The sequence below is a fragment of the Parasteatoda tepidariorum genome, chromosome 9, assembly GCF_043381705.1.
Source record: "Parasteatoda tepidariorum isolate YZ-2023 chromosome 9, CAS_Ptep_4.0, whole genome shotgun sequence".
NCBI classification, from domain to species: domain Eukaryota; kingdom Metazoa; phylum Arthropoda; class Arachnida; order Araneae; family Theridiidae; genus Parasteatoda; species Parasteatoda tepidariorum.
Window position 1 is genome coordinate 4,584,711 of NC_092212.1, and position 21,468 is coordinate 4,606,178.

The 21,468-nt window shown below is 29.9% G+C and overlaps 1 protein-coding gene across 1 annotated transcript in view; it reads left to right on the forward strand.

Annotated features, from left to right (window-relative positions):
- Positions 1 to 10,021: 10,021 nt before the first annotated feature.
- Positions 10,022 to 21,468, forward strand: part of LOC107444968 (uncharacterized) — a 13,640-nt gene continuing 2,193 nt past the window's right edge. Inside the window, exons 1-4 of the mRNA XM_071185316.1 lie at positions 10,022 to 10,127; positions 12,418 to 12,936; positions 15,734 to 15,982; positions 19,697 to 19,813. Coding sequence (XP_071041417.1) covers positions 10,022 to 10,127; positions 12,418 to 12,936; positions 15,734 to 15,982; positions 19,697 to 19,813 — 991 coding nt within the window. The remainder of the gene's footprint in view (positions 10,128 to 12,417; positions 12,937 to 15,733; positions 15,983 to 19,696; positions 19,814 to 21,468) is intronic.

Consider the following 21,468-nt stretch of genomic DNA (forward strand, 5'->3'; position numbering starts at 1 on the left):
AAAAAAAAAGTTGTTATATGGATTTGAATGATTGTTTTGAATTCTTAGAATTTTGTGGATTTACAATGTACCTAAGTTAGTAGCAAGAAAAGTGAGCTTGGTTTGCGAAGCGAACCATATAAGATTGCGTAGCAATTTTCGGGGGTTGGCGAGCGTTAGCGAGCAGGGGGCGCAGCCCACTAGTATTTATTTAAATTCTAACGAAAGGTGGAACACTCTGAATTTTAACAGGAGTTCTCTACTTTGTTATGTTATATTCTAATGGAGTTTTAAAAATATTAAAGAGCAATAAAATAGTTTTTAGTAATATATATAACTATTTTATTCTTTTATCATTGTTTTACATACTTTTTTAAATTGGCTTAATTTTTTTCTTGAGTGATTAAAAGTTGATTAATCAAAATAATCTTATTTCCCAGTTACAAACGTAACATAATTTTGCATTTTTATCTGTAAAAACTTTAGTAAGATAGAAAATTTAAAAAAAAAATGTTTTATAAAGTAAGAAGGTATGATACTCAACGGAAAAAATTCTCGAATTAAAACTGCTAATAGTTAAAATTTAAAAATTAATTTTATTCAAGGTAACACGCGTAACAAAAAGTTACGCGTGTCACTGTTATGTGTGTTAGAGGTACATACTACTTTAGTTATTTATTTATTTAGTTTCAATAAAAAATTTAAATCATGTTCGTACATTTTTTATAACCGCCGTCCAACTTCAATGCCACAAATAAGGAATTGTAAGTATGAGGCTTTTTGTAAAATCAGGTCGGTATAAGCATTAATAAAAAAACAGCGTAATAAGACGATAATTTTGAAAATTGTTTTCCTAAACTTCTATTTGTTTTATGTTTAAGTAGAATATTTCGACTGTATTTGCTAAATTATTGTAAAATGGATAAGTATAAAATAGTGCCCTTATCTGGAGTCACAAGAATAAGAAGATAAAGAAAAAAAAAAGAAAAGAGCATCGGATTCTGCACTTCAAAGGCAAGAGAATGAAGAAAGTTAAACTTGAACTTTCTAAACAGATTGATAATGATGTAAAAGGCTCCCCACTAAGTACTTCAGAGGAACTTAATTATTAATAAATTAATTTTCTTCAGAAGTGAGATGTTTATGACAATTGCATGGTGATGATAAAAGTATTTATGTAAATCAAGTGAAAGAAATCTTGGATCTAGTTGTTGGAAGGGTGCTTGTGATACTTACAAAAATTTCTCATTGTTTGTTATAGGTTTCTAACTATCTTTTATTGTAGTTTGGTAACAATGGGAAAAAGATGACAATAGCTCATATTCAAAAAATATAAGATGGCAAATGTAAAAGAAGAATGTTTTGAAATTACTCTTGAAAATTGGACAAACTTTCAATAATACGTAAGAGTTAAAAGAATCGGAGGTGATACTTTCCAAAAGAACATATCTAGCAATAAAATCACGGTAGTTCAAGTTGACTTTGCAGTGGCATATTCTTTTGAGTATCTAAACGAATTTCAATCAGCATTATGCTATCTAGCCTCTGTTCCGTTATTCACAGCAGCTGTTTTCTTAGACAATTCTTGTTTTTCATTTACAATATTCTCCGATACAAATAACAAAGGTAAAACAATGCCTGCACTTTTATTTTAAGACTGTTTCAAAATGATTCCACTTCAGCAGATGAACTAACGGAAACCTTCTATAGTGATAAGCCAAGTTAAGAATTTAAAAATAAATATATGGTTGAATTATTTAATCCTTTGTCAATCAAACTATAAAAAAGAAATTCATTTGGTAATATTTTACCATATCACATGGAAGAAGCGCCTTGTATGGGATAGATGTGTAGTACAAAATCTTTCGAGCGAAGCAAAGGGCAAAATCAATTTAACAGTAGTGTTAGTGTTGTTATACAAAATAATTTGGTTTATTAAACAGTATTGTTGCAAAGATAACCAATCAACTCATTCCTAATAAAACATTATTACTTATTAGCCAAAATTAAATAAAGATTCTAATTGAAAAGATCAATTCAATTCAACGGTAATACAAAGCATAAAATCTATGCACAAGTATCTCTAGATCAGAGGTCGCCAAAGTGGTCTATATAGACCCCCAGGGGTCTATTTAACGAAAGCGGAGGTCGATCTGAGACAGGGGGGCGAATGGAGGTCGATCCGAATCGGAAGGGTCGATTGTGGGTTTAAAAAAAAACAGTTCTCAATACGCAAATCACACATACCTAATTAAGTACGTAAAATTTGTGAATTTTTTTTTATAATTGACTCAATATCAGTTTCTTTATAAAACATAAATTAATAAACGTATATTTATTGGGGTGAAACAAGTATTTACGTTCCACCGCGCAGTGGCACGAACTCAGCGCAGTTTATAAGTCATATGCATATGTGCGCTTGTCCAAATGTCACGTGTGACGAGCATTGACGTTACAAATGCAAATATCATACGCAGTTTCAGCTATCTTTGCAAATTGTGTTGAATATTTGCAGTGTCATTATTAAAACTTTTATAGTTTTGGATGATTAGTTATTGTTTCGATAAAACCATTCGTTTGGTTTAGATATCAATTTTAATTATCAATGCACAAAAAAGAAGGTAAGCTTTAATAATATGGATTAGTACAGCCTGCGACAAAACTATAGCACACTTTGTATTTTTTTACGAAAATTACAAAATAGACCAATTTTTGTAAATTTCAATATTAATATATTTTTCATAAAACTATTGTTACACAATGCACTATTACTTTAATAAATGTTTAAAATCATAAAATAAATGTACAAACACAGTATCTAATAGAGTTTTATTTTAATTAACAGAAAATTACGTTTGTAGGGATCGATGGAGATTTCGAAAAATTATACAGGGGTCGATGATCAAAAAAGTTTGGCAACCCCTGATCTAGATACTCGAATAACATGCGTAGATGCACAGATTGTGGCACACGAATAGTCAGTTTCTGTCCCTTCCTGATACGTTGTTATCAGTAGAGCTCCTATACCTGAAATTAAAATGAGATGTGCTCTATCTTGAGCACTTTATTGACGCAAATGCACATGCTTGTAAACTTGAAATACAATATATGCAGAAAATTATTGGAAAAATGCATATTTTATGTTTTCTGACAGAAATGATTTTGAGGAAATGGATGTACAAACAATTTGCTATGTTCTACTCTCTACTCCTGAATAAAGAAGGGGTACAACTTTCTTTCCAAACCCTTAACCCTTTCATATTTTAAATTAAATTGTTTTTTTTCTGTTAATTTAAAGTAAATAAATGTTTTAGTGTAACATTTACGACTTTTCAGTTGAAATATTCACAGAGGTTAACACACATAACATTCAGCTAACACACGTAGCCCCCCAATTTCACCAAATAAAAAAGTTTTTACTGTTGGAAAAAAATTTAAAAAATCACTAAACACAGCTCTGATATCGTATCTCTCTATAAAAAATTTTCGTAATTTTACACATTTATACTTCACATAATTAAAGGAATATATTCAAAATTTCAAATATTTTATCTTAAAGGATACACATAAAGGATAACGCATCATAAAGGATAACACACGTAAAAAAATTTCAGAATTTTTTTTTATCTTCATCAAATTAATTTTTACCTTTTATCTTCTTTTTGCAAACTTAAAACACTTGTAGATTTAACAACAAATTAAGAAAAAAATATCTAATAAGTTTATTATAAAGAGTGTTAAAGTTGAAATATGTCGTGTAGAAGTAACACACGTAACAAAATCACCCCAATATACAACTGATTCTACTTCAAACAAAGATTTGTCAAAATCAACACAAAATACAAGTTAAAACCACTTTAAAAAATGTTACTTTTTTTGAAAAATATTAAATATGGTGACAATCTTATAATGGTCATTGCATATTTATTTTGGTTCTATCAACAATCGCTTTGAAAAAATAACTATTATATTATAGTATTAAAGTAGATATTTTTAATTTTATGAAAACTAAACTTGTAGTGTATTTTACCACTAATGGAATTTATGCTTTGTAACTGTATCACAGTATGTGACCCATAGACATACCCTCCAAATACCACGGAATTTCTGTAGTTTCAGAAGATACTTTTAATGCATTATAAAGGTTATTTATTTATGAATTAAAATGAAAAGGATTTGGTCCAACACTGCATTTGAATAATTAAAAAGATACATAATTGGTCAAATATACGTACGGGGACGATCTTAAAATCGATAAAAGATTTATATAAATTCTATTTGTTTCTGCTTTAACTCACGACCGTTGGAAAAAAAAATATTTCGCCATAATATCAACGATTAGAGAGTACCAATATATAAAAAGTGCTGAATATGTCATAATTTTCTGCTACGAGACCACTTTCATGCCAAAAGAAGGCACTAAACACTTCTAGAAATCATGCAAAACTCATCTAAAGGTTTAGTACAGCCTGTTGTTGGTTTTATTGTGTGAACAAGTTATGCTTGAAAAAATTTCCTTTCTTGAGCTTTTGAATGCCTCATTAGGCAAACAAACAGGTTTTCGTGATTTTATTTCTGCTTTTCTAGTTAATGACTTCTCGATAATGTGATTTCTCATTTCCCTATGCCGCAATACTCTTGATGCAAAAGGAATTATAAAAAAATATATATTCATCGGCTTATAATGAATGTCACTTTTTACGAAGATTCAGAAAATATAACATTTAATACGGAGATTGTGGAGTTATCTCAAATAATCTTACTAATTAGACTGAATTAGTTGTATGTTTCTAAATACATTATAGTTAATGCTGGCGTATTTGTTGTATTCTGTTTACTTCAAGCTTGAAGTATGTTTTTTATAAAAATAAAATATGTAGTTCTGAAGTAACCATGCGACTATATTTCACCTATATAATTAAAGTCTTTGATTGGAAAGAATCTGCATATTGCGCAAGAAAGCTTTCTAAAAATAAAAACAAATACCATTAATAATTTCAATAATCGCATTTTTTGATTCATACTGATCTTAATTTGTGTAATTGTTTTCTTTAGCTCAGTGCTTTCCGTGATTTATATTTTCATAGTAACAAAATTTATAATCTAGCAGAAACTGGGCCACGCTATTCCACCGAGAGTTTTGAAAACAAAAATTGGATAAAATTAGCATCTAGTTCAGGTCACAACTATTTTAAATTTAAAATCTCATATTGTTTACAATACAGGGTGTTTCATATTGAATTGGAGAAAAAGAAAACATGATTGTAAACGTTATAATTAATATATTTAGAAAATTCAAATTTACCTCGAAACTACATTTATTCAAGTTTCTACAGGTGCTCAATATGTGCCCCTTCGTAGACACGATAAATGTCTACACGGTAATGAAGCTCCTGCCACACTCGGGATAGCATATCCCCTGTGATGGAGTTAAACACTGCAGTTATCCGCTGCTTCAGTTCCTCTAAGTCCTGAGGAAGTGGAGGCACAAACACCTTGTCTTTAACGAAGCACCAGAGAAATAATCACAGGGCATTAGATCTGGTGATCTCGGCGGCCAATGAAGACATGTCAAATCCTGTGGCCTAGCACGGCCAATCCAACGATGGGGTAGACGTTCGTTCAGGAACTTACGTACGTTGTTATTCCAATGTGGGGGAGCACCATATTGCTGCAAAATTAAATCAGGAACAGCTTCCTCCAGCTGGGGGAGCAACCACTCAGAGAGCATGTCTTGGTAAATGTCCCCATTAATCGATTTTTCAGCAAAGAAAAATGGACCAAAAACCCAACTGTTTGATAAAGCGCAGAAAACGCTCACCTTCGGAGAATGTTACATGGGCAAATTACACATTATTACATATTCTGTAATTTCATAACTTTCCTTAAATGTATTTCGAGTAGTGAAATTCTTTTCCTACTTATCCACTAATTAGAATTAATAATTTCACAATAACCTTTAATCCTTAATAATGAAATGATTATTATAATAAAGTTTGTTTACATAAAAGATTAAAAAAATTTTTATTGTTTATCAGAGATTTAGTTTCCAATTCTATATTCATTAATAGATTATATTCATTATAAAACTTAATGGTTCTGCTCGATAACCATTTAAATTTTTTTTTAAATTTTATTTAATTTTCTGTTATTATGAAATTCTTTAAATATTTTTCGACGTAGAGATTATTTAGCAATAATGCGAAAAGCTGAAATTTATAAATGTAAAATATTTATAAATGCTTAAGAGAATTTTTACCAACTATTTTGTACTAATTATTTTAATTGAAATGTTCATTATACGCAGTTTTATAATAATAATCGTAAAATGCATTGAACAATTGAGTATTACATTTTAAAATGCAAGTATAATTTAATAATTATTTCATTTTATAACTGCAAAGCGGTAGATAAGTAACTTCGTTATAAAGTTTTACATGATACGAGAATAATTTGCGATTGCTTTATAATGAAAGAACAACAATTTAAGTTCTAAACTTTTTGTGGAAAAGAAAAAATTGAAAATTTGTCCTGTCATCGGTGTTAGCGATTAGAGAGTCCTTAATCGTATAAATATTAAGTCAGTATTGTTCCCTTTTAAATAAAAATGCATTTTGCTCCGGAAAAAAAAAATTACTTGAATTTTGTCGATATAAATTCCCTAATTATAGCAGCAAAAAGTTTTAAATTTCTAATCAAACTTTCCCTCATTATAATTTTGTGTAAATAATAATTATTAATAATATAAATGACTATTGAAAGGAATTAATTGAGAATGTCCAATTTAAATGAATTAACTGTTTACGCAATCAGATTAATAATTTTTTTCATAATTTACAAATGGAGAAAAAGTTTTTACAGTTTAAAAGTGAAGAGAAAAATACAGTTGAGATTAAATTTATAAAGTAAGCACAACCCGAAGGAGATCGAAGTAATGGCATTAAAATCGAAATTTCAAAAGAAAAAAAATCACGTTTTAGTGTACAGTGAGCAGTAAACAAAAATCTAAAAACTAACTTTTGATCTAATGATCAGATGTTTACGTTCTAGGACTCAATCTTAATGGATCGAGAGGGTGAGTTCAAATATGCCGCATAATTATAGCAGACAAAATATTTAAAGTTCGGAAATCAGACACTAAAACGAGCCTACTTTGAGAATTTTTTTTCCTGCGTATTCGGATTTTTGATTCCCAGTATATAGGGGTTGCCGCAATCTGGAAATATTATCCCAATAGTTTGGTCAGGAAAGCAATGCAATGTTAGGACCCCTTAGTGTTAACTTTACTTTTTGCGCATTTCGCCATATCTTGGGAACTTTCCAGTGAACTTTTAAGTGAATAGAAAAATTTTTGCACTCAATGTTTTAACGTTCATTTAATTTAGAATTTCCTTAATTCCCTACCACTATTGTAAGATATTTACTTTTCACCTAACTTGTGAAATTAAAAAATTTGGAATTCTTTACAAAATCACTCAGGCGAAGTGATTGCGTTTTATTTAAATCTTATTTAGAAGGTATTTTTCTAAAAGTATTTCATTTAAAGTTTTTATCATTTTAAGTTGAAATGAATGTCGCCCTGCTTTGCATAGTTCAAAAATTATTTCAAAGGAAACATAACTTAACATTAAACACTCAGGACTTACAATTATAAATCAAACAATCACTACATTTATTTATTAAAAAACACTCTTATGAACTGATAATAAATTGATCTAAGTCCTAAATGTGAGTTCTATAATATATAATTTATTTAAACTCAGAATATACATCTGACCTCTGTTGTCGCCAATGGCTCAATTTTAAAATATAGTTTTTCTTTTACAAATTTTCGGATATTTTCATATGAAGGATAGTATTAAGTTTGAGAATTAAAAATTTTTGTTTAAAAAAGTTGTTAAAAATTATAATTATTATTAATACTTGACAACAGGAAGTTTTCAAATAAAGGTTGAAAATTTTTTTAATTATGTTATTTTTTAATTCTGTTATTTTTTTAATTATGTTTTTAATTACCTAATTCATATAACAGTATTTAGGAATCTATAAATTTATGCTACGTATGATCGTTGCAGAATAACCTGTACACAATATATGTAAATAAAATATATTTTTAAAATTGTGCATTTTCTATTAATTGCATTTATTATTCTTATACTGAAAGAGTATCAAGGTATCTATGACCTCCATAATAAATGAAGTATTTACGGACTTTTATGTATATTAAGGAATTGAATCAATTTTTCACGAAGTTTAAGATCTCATCCCATTGAAAAAAGAGTTATTTAATAAATATTTTTTTACAATAAATGCTTCTAGTAATAAAACAAACGTGATATAGGTCATTGAAGAAAAATCCATTCATTTGTACATTTTTCCCTTCTTGAAATTATTTCACATATTTCTTTTTTCACTAGCGAATTTCCGATTTTACTTTAAAATTTTAAAAATATCGATTTTTTCATTTGCAAGAAATTTTTACTTTAAAGCGTGATAACATTTTTGAATACTCCAATTTTTTTTTCTAATAAATAATATGTCTTTGTTAATTTCTGAAAAAAATGTTCATAAAAAAGTTTACATTATTCTTTTATCAAGATTGATTTAACAGAGAAAATCACTAAATTAAAACAGGTTATGTTTTCTTACAATAAAAGTTAAATAGAATTAATTCTTTAAAATAGCGTTCCAATAAAACATGGTATTAAAATGTTACGTTATTTTTTGTGATTGGTTCAATAATAAATTATTTTTATTTCTTCACAAACACAATTCTTGTAAAAAAAATTAAATCTGTTATATCAAAAAACTAGATCGTTTTATAAAATATAAATTATTGCGCTTAATAAAATATAAATACAGTTTATTTGTAACGTGATCCTAAGAATAAAAAGGTTATTTTCTTTTTTAATTCTCTACTAAAATGAATTAATGAGTTATTTTTATTCATCATGGCTAGTCGAGGAGGAGAAAAAAAATATCGAATTTCACTGTTTAGGTTAATGTAATTTCGTTCTCCCACCACATTTACGCGTAATCCATCGCCAATTCCACGTGCAATCGCCTAGTTTATAATCTACGGTATGTTTTGTCAATTCGCATCCCGGAACTGCTTCACCCACTTGCTTATGTTATGCCGATGCGGTGGTTCTTTACGAAATTTCGTGCGAAAATATCTTTGCATAACAGTTACCGAGGAGGTTTTAGCATATTCAAAAACGCAGTACGCTTTCTCCTGCATGGACAACATTTTGTTTAGCAGTGCCTCTAGCTACGAGTTCGTCATTCGATGTATTTTCCTTGTTGTCAAATAAAACTTGTATAATTGTAGTTGCAGAATAAATTTGTTTCGGCTGAATAAATCCATTACGGCAGTCACACTGCGCTATTCTTTTTGTCCCATTCAATATGAAACACCCTGTACTTGCAATTGTATTTCTATATTCATATTGACTCTTTTTGGTGTAATTTTTTTTCTCTGCTCAGTTTTTACTGTGATCTGCATTTTTACAGTAATAAGACATAATATCTTGCCAGACCCTTGCAAAACAATATATTTCCGTTAGTTCTGATAACATTGATTGTTTAGAATTAACAACTAAAAGAATGTTGAAACTAAAAAGGACAATTGTTCAACATTTTAATAATTGCAGTTTTATACGAATAATGATTGTAGTTGGTGTATTTCTTTTCTTCTGTTTTATGCTAAACTTGATTAGTATTTTGATTTTTAAAGGAAATTATAATATCTTAGGAGCTAAGTTATTATATTCCGCCGATAATATTGAAACAACAAATAGGAAAGAATTTATATATATAGTATAGTATTTTTTAAACTCATGTGTACTTTTATGGTGATAAAATTATTATTTTGCAACCGATAGTTCAGAAACCACAGATTGGAAAGAATCTACATCTAGTACAGGTAAAAGGACATAAGAAAATAAGAAATAAAATTGTTCATAATTCAAGAAATAGAATATAACTATTCATGATTCTTTTTTGTGTTTTCTTTTTTTTTCGAATCAGTAATGATAGTCGCATGTACTTCTACGATGATAAAATTTATTATTTTGCAGAAACAGAGCGACAATATTCAACGAATAGCTCAGAAACCACAGATTGGAAAGAATCTAATTCTAGTACAGGTAAAAGGACTTAATAAATTAAAAAATAAAATTGTTCACAATTCAAGTAATAGAATATAACTATATTTGATCCTTATTTGTATTTTTTTTTTCGAAACAGTAGCGATAGTCACATGTACATCTTATATATAAAAATCTCTTGTCACAGTTTTAGTGTTTCAACTCCTCCGAAACGGCTTGACCGATTTTGATGAAATTTTATATGTATATTCAGTAGGTCTGAAAATAGGTTTATTAATATTTACTTTGAAAATAGGTTTATTACTATATACCTTTTTTTTCATTTTTGGAAGAAAAAAATTTTGTTACTTTTTTATGGTGTGGCATTAAAAAATACATTCAGTCCTTAATTTTTAACCCTCTACCAACAACCCCTACTTCTTAATATCATTTTATATTTTTTAACCCTGGTCGATAGCTGGTCAATTAGCTCTTGATAAACTGTCCCCGCCAGGGGAAAGTTGGATCTCCGGTTATTTTGATTTGTAATTCGAACACACCACGACTATGCAACGGCACACGATTAGTCATTGAATAATTAATGAACAACGTTATCGAAGTCATTAATTTGAATTATTTTAAAATATATTACTTCCACGAATACCTATTATGCCCACAGATGTGCCAATTCAATTTAAACGCATTCAGTTCCCCATTAGATAGGCATTTGCTATGACTATTGATAAATTTCAAGGCCAAACAATGTTTGTTTGTGGCTTTGATTTGAGCACACCATGTTTTTCACACGAACAATTATCCGTTCCATGCTCTCGAGTGGACAAACCCTCCAGTTTATTTGTGTTAGCTAAAGATGGAATGACAAAAAATATTGTACACTACATTGCACTAAGAGATTAATATTGTTGACTAATATTTTCAGAATTCATCGTATATATAATTTATAAAAAAAAATACAATAAATTAAACAAATTTTTATTTTGTGCGTTGTTATTTTCACATTCCATCATCGTTCACAGTGCTCCATGCCTCCTCCACCCATATATCACATACGCACGCATTTACAATAAATAAGATATATTTCCATACTCTAGCAATAATTCATATGGCAAAACAACGTTTGCCGGGTAAGCTAGTATGACTATATTATTATAAGGCGATTATCATGCGCACGAATCTCCTTTATTGAGAAATATGGCAGTTACGTTATGTATAGTTAATTTTTTCTATAATTTCAGCTTTTATATGTTACCTTTTTCTTCAATAGGACATGATTATACAAAAAAAAATTATATTCACTTAAAGTATTCAATTAAAATAATGAATGGTAAATAACTTTTAAACTCTTCAGTAATATTAATAATTGNATATAATTCTCATAATTTTATGAACTCAAGCAGTGCAGCATTGGAATAACTTTCCATAAGGAACGTTTTTCATTTTGACGAAACAGGGTTTTCTTCTGACTGTAATTATGCCAAATAATAGCATTGACTAAGTTGGTTAAAAACGAGGAAAGTTTAAGCCAAAAATAATATATAACAATTACAAAAATTACATCAGTTACAAACATTAGCAATTTTTCCTTAAAAAATTAATTCGTTAAGAATAAGAATCAATTCATGAAGTTGAGAACAAATCTTTGAGAAGAAACTAAAATCATTTGTGATAAAAAATTCAAGTTCTTGGCGTTTTAATTTGCTGTCAAATGTTTTTTAAGGTTCCTGGATGACTGCTTAATTGCCTAATGCGTTCGAACTGTTCTTCCAAGTTTTTGTCGCTTCTTTTATATGGGGAGTCAAAATTTATACGTTGAGTGTTTTGAAAAGTTTAAACACAGGGCTGATATGCTCGAGGAAAAATTTAGAGAGTAATATTATTCAGATAAAAAACTGTAATTAATTATGTTAGTGACTATTATAAAAATATTTCTTAACTCTAACAAAATAAACATTTAGATCTGAATTTCCGATTTGAATTTGAATTTTTAAGTGAAACTCAGAAAATATTAGATTCTTTAAAATAATACATTCATGTCACTTTCTTAATTTTTTTTTCAGGTTGCGTAGGAACTGGAAGACACGTTAAATTTAAATAAAACTGAAAACTATAATTCGGAAAGTTTTTTTTTAATCGCCTACAAGTTATTTTGTATTATTACAACGCTAATAAAAGTCAAAATTAAAGTATGGTGCTAAAAAAAACTAGAACTAAAATGACCAAATTATTATACTTAATTTGGAATTTCAGACTCTATTGTAAACCATTATTTTAAATAATAAATACATTATTATAAATTATAACAGTTATAACATTAATACTTATATTTTAGAAACACTAATTTCCTCTCCTGCTACATCTACAGTTACTTCCACTATTACTAGCACCATAAAAACAAAGCCGTCTACTATTCCGATACCAGAAACTTCATCTCCAATCACATCTACAGTTCCGACACCAGAAATTTCATCTCCAATCATATCTACTGTTCCAACACCAGGAACTTCTACTCCAATTACATCTGCAATTGCGCAAATATCAACGAGGAAGGAAACAAGCCCTGTACCAAAATCCTCCCCATATGTGTCCCCGTCATCATCTCGGGATATTTTTATTATCACTAGTGATGTCCCAAATTTAACGGCTCATACAACCATTACGTATAAACCTACTAACGTCATTGATGACTCTAACTATTTTTCATCTTCATTCAAACCATTTGATATTTCTGTGCATGGTTCATCAGTAGCAACAGACTTTGAATCGTCTACTTCATCTATGTTCATTTCTTCTGAATCTGCACCCAGTTCTCAAGCAACATCGAAGACAAGTTTCTCCTTAACTACTCTAAGTAAGTATAGATACTTTTTCCTGAAAAGTTTTAAAGTTTTCGAATTAAAATATATTGTCGAGAAACTCGTGTAAATCAAGATGGGTGTTTTTATATAGGGTAGTTTGAAACTTGCATGAACTTTTTCAGGACATTTCTGTTGTTGTTGTTGCATATCCCCCTTGTTTAGCAACGTTAAATCAGTTCTATGAAATCTCTCACTCAAAGACGGTCTAAAACAAGAATTAAGTTATTGAAAAAGATCTTGTCTGGAAAGCCCTAGATAATCTAGTATATGGTCAAGTGCGGCCTGATTTTCGGCCCACTTCATACAGGTTATAAAATTTTTTTTTCCCATTGGAATAAGACAGAAATATCAAATGCCCACTGATAAGCCTGGTGATGGCCGTCTGGTCCCACCAGCAAAACTTGAGTGATAAAGCACCCCCAGGACACTTTCCCTGGTACCATTGAGGAACAAGTGGGATGATGGTCCAAGAAACATTTTCAGCTTTCTTAGCCCTTGAGTTCCAAAACATTTACCTTATTAGACTTATGCAGTTACTTCAACTATTACTAGAACATGCACAAATTAAGTAATAGTTAGCCTTTATAGCACGCTTTAATAATAATTATCATGTTAGTTATCAGATATCTATCTAGTAAAAGTTAGTAAGCGCTAGTAATAGTAAGCATGTGCTAGTAATAGTTAGCCTAACTTATCTGGACCCCTGGGCCAAATAATTTAGTGAATCAGGTGTGTCCAATGGCTTACCTCTTCAGCCAAAATATCTGCCGTCCGATTACTATTATGCATATCAACTTGGAATAGTATCCATTGGAAGTGCCCCTCACGATAGGATGAAAGGTGCTCCGGTTTGTTTACAATTGCCCTTCCTGTTCTGCAACCTACTTTATGCCATTTAACAAGGTGCTGAATCGAACTTCGTCTCTCAGACAGGATCCATACAGCAGACGAGCCACTATCAATAGCAATCAACTCAGTTCTGAAGACTGCGTGACTTTTTTTAACAACATTCTAATGTTCGAAAAAGAAAAGAAAAAACATAAAAAAAACCAAACATCGGTACAGAAATAGACATACTGTAGTTTCTGATCCATAAACAATAAAAATTCTTCGTTGGGGAGTTCTAACCGGATAGTGGGTTATTGTTTATGGAACCGAAATTATAGTATGTCCATTTCAGTACTTTTATTCGTTGTTTCTGCTTTATTCTACGTAACACAAAATATACCCTTTCGTTTTGGAATAATGTATAAATTATTATAATTATAATTTCAGATAAGCGTTGATACTTCGAAATTATATTAAATGACTATTTTAAGAATAATAATGTTGAAGATTGACATAGTAGCAGACGATTATTTTCAAAAGAACAGAATTTAAATTGCTGTTGAAGATAGACGAGTCATATTAAACCTGGTTGACAAAAGCACAAAATTAAATAAAGGACATATTGTTTTGGGGGTTCACGTTTTCTCTTTGTTTTTTAAAAGAATTAGTAGAACACTTTTTTTTCTTCCTTTTAATTGGAGTTTTTTTCTTATGCTTTTTCTCACAAGGTGAGATCTTTTTTTTTCTCGGTAAATTAAGCAATACAATTTAATGTTTTTTTTTTGTTTCGCAATATTTTTTCTGTGCTACATTTATGTTATTTATTCAGTAGTTAAGATAAAAGGTTCCTTTATTTTGGTAACAGTAACAAATATATAAGTAATTTTCTTTAAATGCAATACAGCAGCATCCTTTATTTTTATATGACGTAAGTTGAGAATCAATCTATGAATTTGCAGGCAACTTGAGCAATACAAAGAAAAATAATAAAATAAAATTAAAATTAAGTACAATATTTACATTAGTGAATCGTGATGACCCCATAATTCACAAAAACTTTACTAAGAATCTCTTATGTTTTAGCGTCCCAATATAATATCAAAATATCACCGCTTGTCTGAAATTCTGGATAGAGTCCTCGGAAAAATGGAAAGTATTCGGCATTTTTTTTATTTTACCTGCACCATAAATCTAGCATTTCCGTTTTTCAGGATGCTAGTACAGTTCAGATGCTCTGGTAGAAAATCATGGCTTGTTTTAAGTCTGTAGAGTTAATAACTTTCCAAGTGAATTAAAGTTAATATCTATCGATATAAAAAGAATAATTACTCTTATTGTCATTTTTTTTGTACTTTGATTTGAGTACGTTTGAAAAAGATTAAAGCAATTATCGGCATAATTATGTTACGTACAGCACAATTGTACAATTATACAGGTAATTCTCTTAATATTTCTATATATGAATAATATATGAATTACAAAACAATAAAGGACAATAAGAGTGATTATTGTGTAATGTATAACACAAGTAAAGGCCGTGATAGCCAGGTTGGTAGGACGCCGATCTCGTATTAGTGAGATCATGTGTTCGAATCCCTGGGTATTAAACTGTGACTGGTGAACGTTTAATCCGTAAGGGACACAAATTCCTCCAAGTTCCGATAACAAATCAATTCCTCTGGAGGAACTGAATTGGATATTTATCATTCTCTAGTTTAGGTTAAAATAACGACCTGTGGAGGAATGAATGGAGTATGAATCTGTCCTCCCTGTAAAACGGGCTGTGACTTGTGTGTGGCTAAATTCAAATTGTAGTCCATAGATGTTGCCACTGAAAAACAAAAAACGCACCCACTGTTTTAAACTGCTATGGATTCTCATAGCAGGCTTTCTGGTATCTGCAAGTGCTATTAGTAACAACATTACAAAATTATTCTAATAATTAATTCTGCATCGTTTCAGAGTACAAACTATGTAAGAAAAACTTGTGCAAAAACTTTGGAGTCTGTCTGGAGGAGGAAGGGAAGGAAAGATGCATTTGTAACTATCCATTTGGTGGACCAGACTGCGGAGGTAGTTATTGGTGCTCCAAAGGATTTGGGAAAACCGAGTGCCCAGCAGAAAAATGCAGATTTGACTTCAGAACAAAAATCGGATATTGTGACTGCTCCAAAGACCAATATTACAATTATGAAAAGAAGCAATGCGAAAGTAAGGATTTTTCAACAATACCCAACAACATTTAACTTGATTTTTTATTGGTTTTTAATTAAAAAAAATCAGTTCTATTTTTTTTTAAATGATATCCGTTAAGGACGAAACAAAAATTTTGTTTAACGAAAATTATATTTACAGATGCCAACTGCTCCGAAATCGACAAAATATTTTAAAAAACAATCGAAATCCAGAAACTGAAATCCGCAAATTTTGGTTAGTTTTGCAGATTTTTAAGAGCATCAACACGGTTTGACTATAAAATGCTTTAATGTGATAGCATTTAGCGAGGTTCTTGCTTTGTGGCACTTGCCCTTTCAGCGAAATTATTTGCCAATACGCAACGTAGGTGTGAAATCGAGAAATAACAGTAAAACGAATAATATATACAAAAAAGAGTCCGATTAATAATTGATATAATATACAGGTACGAAAGAGAGAAGTCTGAATAATATACATAAAATATTTACATGATGGAAAAAGACGGCTTGATTGTCTTGCTTTTGGATCTGAGCGTCTATCCCAGTCATCGTGTATCCGTCATTTTGCTTGGCTTCGTTGAGATTAGCAGGCAATGTGGTTGCTACTGCTTGACTGTAACAAGATGGTGTATCGAATAAGCCTTTGAATTATTAAGAAGTAGTTTTGAGTAGAAACCCAATTAATTGAAATTATTAAACCAAGAATACATTTAAAGACTACCACTGGAAAACATTTATCCGGCGTCCGGAGCAAGATGGCATGTTTTTATAAGATATAAAGTTTAAGAATTCAATGCGTTAAAATAATGAAATAATCTTACAAAAAATATACAAGGCTTCAATCTTTTTTAACTAAGATCAACTCTAAGATTCATCTCTCAAATATAATTAGTTTTGAGTAAAAACCCAATAAATTGAAATTATTAAACCAAGAATACACTTAAAAACTTCCGCTGGAAAACATTTATCCGGCGTCCGGAGCAAGATGGCATGTTTTTATAAGATATAAAGTTTAAGAATTCAATGCGTTAAAATAATGAAATATTCTTACAAAAAATATACAAGACTTCAATCATTTTTAACTAAGATCTAAGACTTTAAAAATTAAATATTCCTCGCCTAAAAGATGCAGTTTTTTTTTATCCTTTGCACTTGAAAGGTCACTGTCACCAGTTAGTTGTCTACCATTATAAATCTTTAAATTTTTTACCTGTTTAGTGGAGACCCAACATAATACTCATCTCATCGAACCGTTGTATAGATCAATATCAGGTTGAATGGGTAAGGACTATGTATCCCATAACTGAAAGCATCAAAAGGTAGTCCGATCAGACCACTACAGAGATGCCAACTGCTCCGGACAAGTTAAAATAATTAAAAACGGTAAATAAATACAATTAAATTTTGAAAATATTTGACCAATTTTTCTTACTTTTTAAAAGGTTTAGCATGAATTAAAAACAGCAAAGGGGCGAATTATATAAGCCTTCAAATTATTTTGAAATAGTGGGAGATAAAAACCTAATAAATTAAATTTATTAAACCAAGAATCACAATTAATAAACTACCACTCTAAGATATTAATTCGCTAACCGGAGCAAGTTGGCATCTGCCACTATTAAGGTTAACCAGTTTCGGCTCCAAAATCTAGTAAAAATAAGAAAGTCGTAACAAATATATGTCTAATATTTTGTTTAATTTAATGAGTATGATTGGTTTGTCTGATTTACTTATCAACCATAACTGATTCAACTCTCAAATATACAGGCTGATAACTTTCTAAGCTAGCTATGTTTATGTTTTAATATATTATCATACCCTCCAACTTATGAGGATTTTGAAAATAATTCTTTCTAGTGGTAGCGAACCAAAATAGAAATTTTTAAAGCTAATGGATCTCTCATAAAACTTTTATCAGAACTTAAGAATCTAGCCATATAGCCTGCAATTTTATAAGTAATAGTGGACAAGTTACGCTAAAATTAATTTTTTTAAAATATTAAGACATGAATTTTGCTACCGTCTGAAAAGAAGATTTCTGAAACTACGGAAATTCCGTAGCAGTTGGAGGGTATGTATTATTTTTTATTCATTTATATTTATTTTCTACACCACTACATTTAAATGACTTAAAAGTTCATATACAAGGCCACTTTCAGAGATGCCAACTGCTCCGGACACGCCAATATTAGTAAAAAAACGGTAAATAACTGCAAACTAAATTTTGCAATTATTTGACTATTTTTACTGCTTTTTAAAGGGCATAGCATAACGTAACAACTTTGAAGTGGTGAATTATATAAGCCTACGAATTATTTAGAAATAGTGGTGGATAAAAATCTATTAAATTGCACTTATTAAACCAAGAATCACAATTGATAAACTACCACTTTAAAATATTGATTTGCCGTCCGGAGCAAGTTGGCATCTCTGCACTTTGATGCAGTTCTTTCATGGTGAAGCTCATAAAATGTAAGCAAAATTAAAAAAAAAAACTTTGCAAGGTTTGGTTTCAAAAGGATTACCACTCTATAAAATATTTTGCAAACATCGTAGTTGTTTTCTTGTCTGATGTGATAAATTTCTCTCAATTACTTTTGAAATACAATTTGGGCTCATGCGCACAACTGGTTCACTTTTTAAACTGACTGCGCAAACTACTTATAAGAACCCATGTGGAGGCTTTGTAATGTAGGAGCTGATGGTAAGGGGCTACAACAACACCTCCTAGAAGAAAGAAGGTTGCCTCAGCACGGAATAATTTAGTAGTCCGATCTAGCGAAGTTAACTGCGCAGTAGATGAAAAATAAGAAAGATGTAATTTCGTTTGGTGTAATAAGCAGCGCAGTGGTTGAAAATACGAAATATGTCATAACGTTTAGACTACTAAAGGATATTTATGGTAACCCGTGCTGAGGCCTGCTCTTATCTAGGAGGTGTTGGCTACAAGCGGCCTGACGCACATAATAATTTTATTAAGTACAGTTTTGTTCAGCATAATATGGCATGAGTGTAAATAATGAGTTTTGTCTTGTAAAATTTTAGTGGTAGCTTTTTTTAACCGTTTTAAAGGCAGTCGAATGCAAGGAGTTGATTCTAGTGACCCAGATTTAGTTCATGATTCCATTATGATGAACTTTAAACCTAATCATTTTAATCAGTTATAATTGCAACATCGTTCACAAACTTAATTATTTTTCAATTATCGGTTCCTTTAAAAATGCTTTGCATGTTTTTTGCTGAAGAGATCATTTAGCAAAAGTGCGAAAAATTCACTTTTAATATTTGAGAATTATTTTAACTAATATATGTTTGACTGTGCACAGTTTTACATGAAATATATATTATAGAATTTAATATAACTTATTTTTTACACATAAAGTCCTCTTTTATAATATATTTCTATATTTTATTTTGATATAAAAATTATTTCTAGCGCATAATATCTTTTTAAGCATCCTGGTAACTTTCTATGCTCTTAGTATCGATATCTATATCCATCTTCTCAGAAATATTATTGTTTCCACTTTCTCCTTTTATCACAGCCATATATTTTAACTATTGAACTCACCCAGGCATTTAATGGAACAAATTTCTTTGAAGTTTCTAATTAACCAATAAACATTCACGAATGAAAAATAAAAGACCATCGAAATAAAAATGCCGAATTATACAAAAACAAATTTTGAGAACCGTGTTTTTCATTTTATGTTTCTGAATTTTATTCCAGATATTGATAACTGCCCATTTATGGACATCAAATGCACAAAGCCTTTTGAAGAATGCAAAATGGGGGCTTGTGTATGCATTGAGAATTTCAAGAGGGATGACAAACAAGATTGTATTCGTGAGTACGATTTGGATGCTTTTTTGCTTAAATTGAAAAGGTCCTAAAAACAGCCTAAATTTGAAAGCATAAAGATATTTTACTTTTCAGGTGCACAATTTTAGTACTTGCTTATATTGAATTTAATTGTTGTTTACATTGTTTTTAATGATTAAAAATACGCTTTCATCCAATTCCTTGGAGCACAACTCTTACTTCCTGGTTGCGATTTTCCAATCTAGCAGCGTTTAGCGGCCTGCTATTCTGTATGGCATTTTCTTGAATGAATAAAATAAGTAGTTCAGGAAACAAATTTGAAAAGAAACATAAGGTTACTTTATAATTGCGACCAACTACAACCAAGATAAAAATCTCCAAAATGAGTACGTGTTGTTAAAAGCCGGAGTATTGTAAATTAGTTCATACATTGTAAATTAGCTTTATGGTCACCTTGTATTTAGTAATTAGCTTTTTAGTTCTCTCTTTTGTAATGGCTTAGTATAGAGGAATGACTAACTGGCTTTTTAAACCACTCTGAATGACTCTAATGTGGGATCCCTGTGTAAGACTAATTTACTAAATGAACTTAAAAATTATTTAGAACTTTCAACCACAAAGCTTTCCGATTCGTATCAACTGAAATGCTAAAAGTTCAGTTTTAATACAATTAAAAAATACATTTTCCATGATTAATGCACTTTAACTCGTTCAGTAGATATGCTGTTTCTGTTATGTCATTATATGATTTCAAACTTTTTGTATTCCATAATTTTTATTTTATTTTATAAATTTGTATTTTGTTAAATCATACCTAATTCTCCTTTAAATAAATCACTTAATCAATGTTGATTCAATTTTATAAAGAGTAAATGCAAGCATTTTTATTTTTTTCATTTACCTATACCTATAAGTGAAACTGTTAACTTTTTATATAAATGCAACAATTATTATTCAATGACCGCTTTTATCAGAACTAATTATAGCAGCAATCATTACAGCTAATTATTATTGAATGTCCTGGCAACTGAGTATAAAAATCTATTTGTAATCCCTCACTCTTCAATTACTCTAAATATGAGCATAAACTTTATTATGTTTACATTAGTATCATCAAATTTTTTTAAATTTAACCTCTAGTCAAAATATTGAGTTATTAACAATACACTGTTAAAAACTCCCTGCCACGTTTTACCAAAATTTAGTATCCATTTGCTGGCAACATAAAATGCTGCTCAATTTAAGCATATTTTGCTATTTTCACAAGCTTCAAATATCAACGGAAGTTTGCACCAAGACAAGGTGCTTTAGAAGAAACAAAACACATATTTTCATTCCTTCTTTTCTCTCTATTATAAAAGCAGAAGAAAGTTGCACCATAATTAGGTATTTTTACCTAATTATGATTATGGCTAATTATGGTTTTACCTAAATTGGACTCAAATGCAGTCCAATGTTGCTATTTATCGAAACAAAGCTATTTATTTTAAGTCATTTTATGACAAACCTTTAACCATTTTATACCTCCAACCGAATTTAAAAATTCATCATAAAAGAAATGAACTTTAATTAAGGCAATAAAACATTTACCTGCCTAAATAAATTGTACAAATAACGCAGCTTAACTGCAGTGGATCCTTGATCCCTTAATCGACGTGGGCAGTCGGAGCAACAATCAT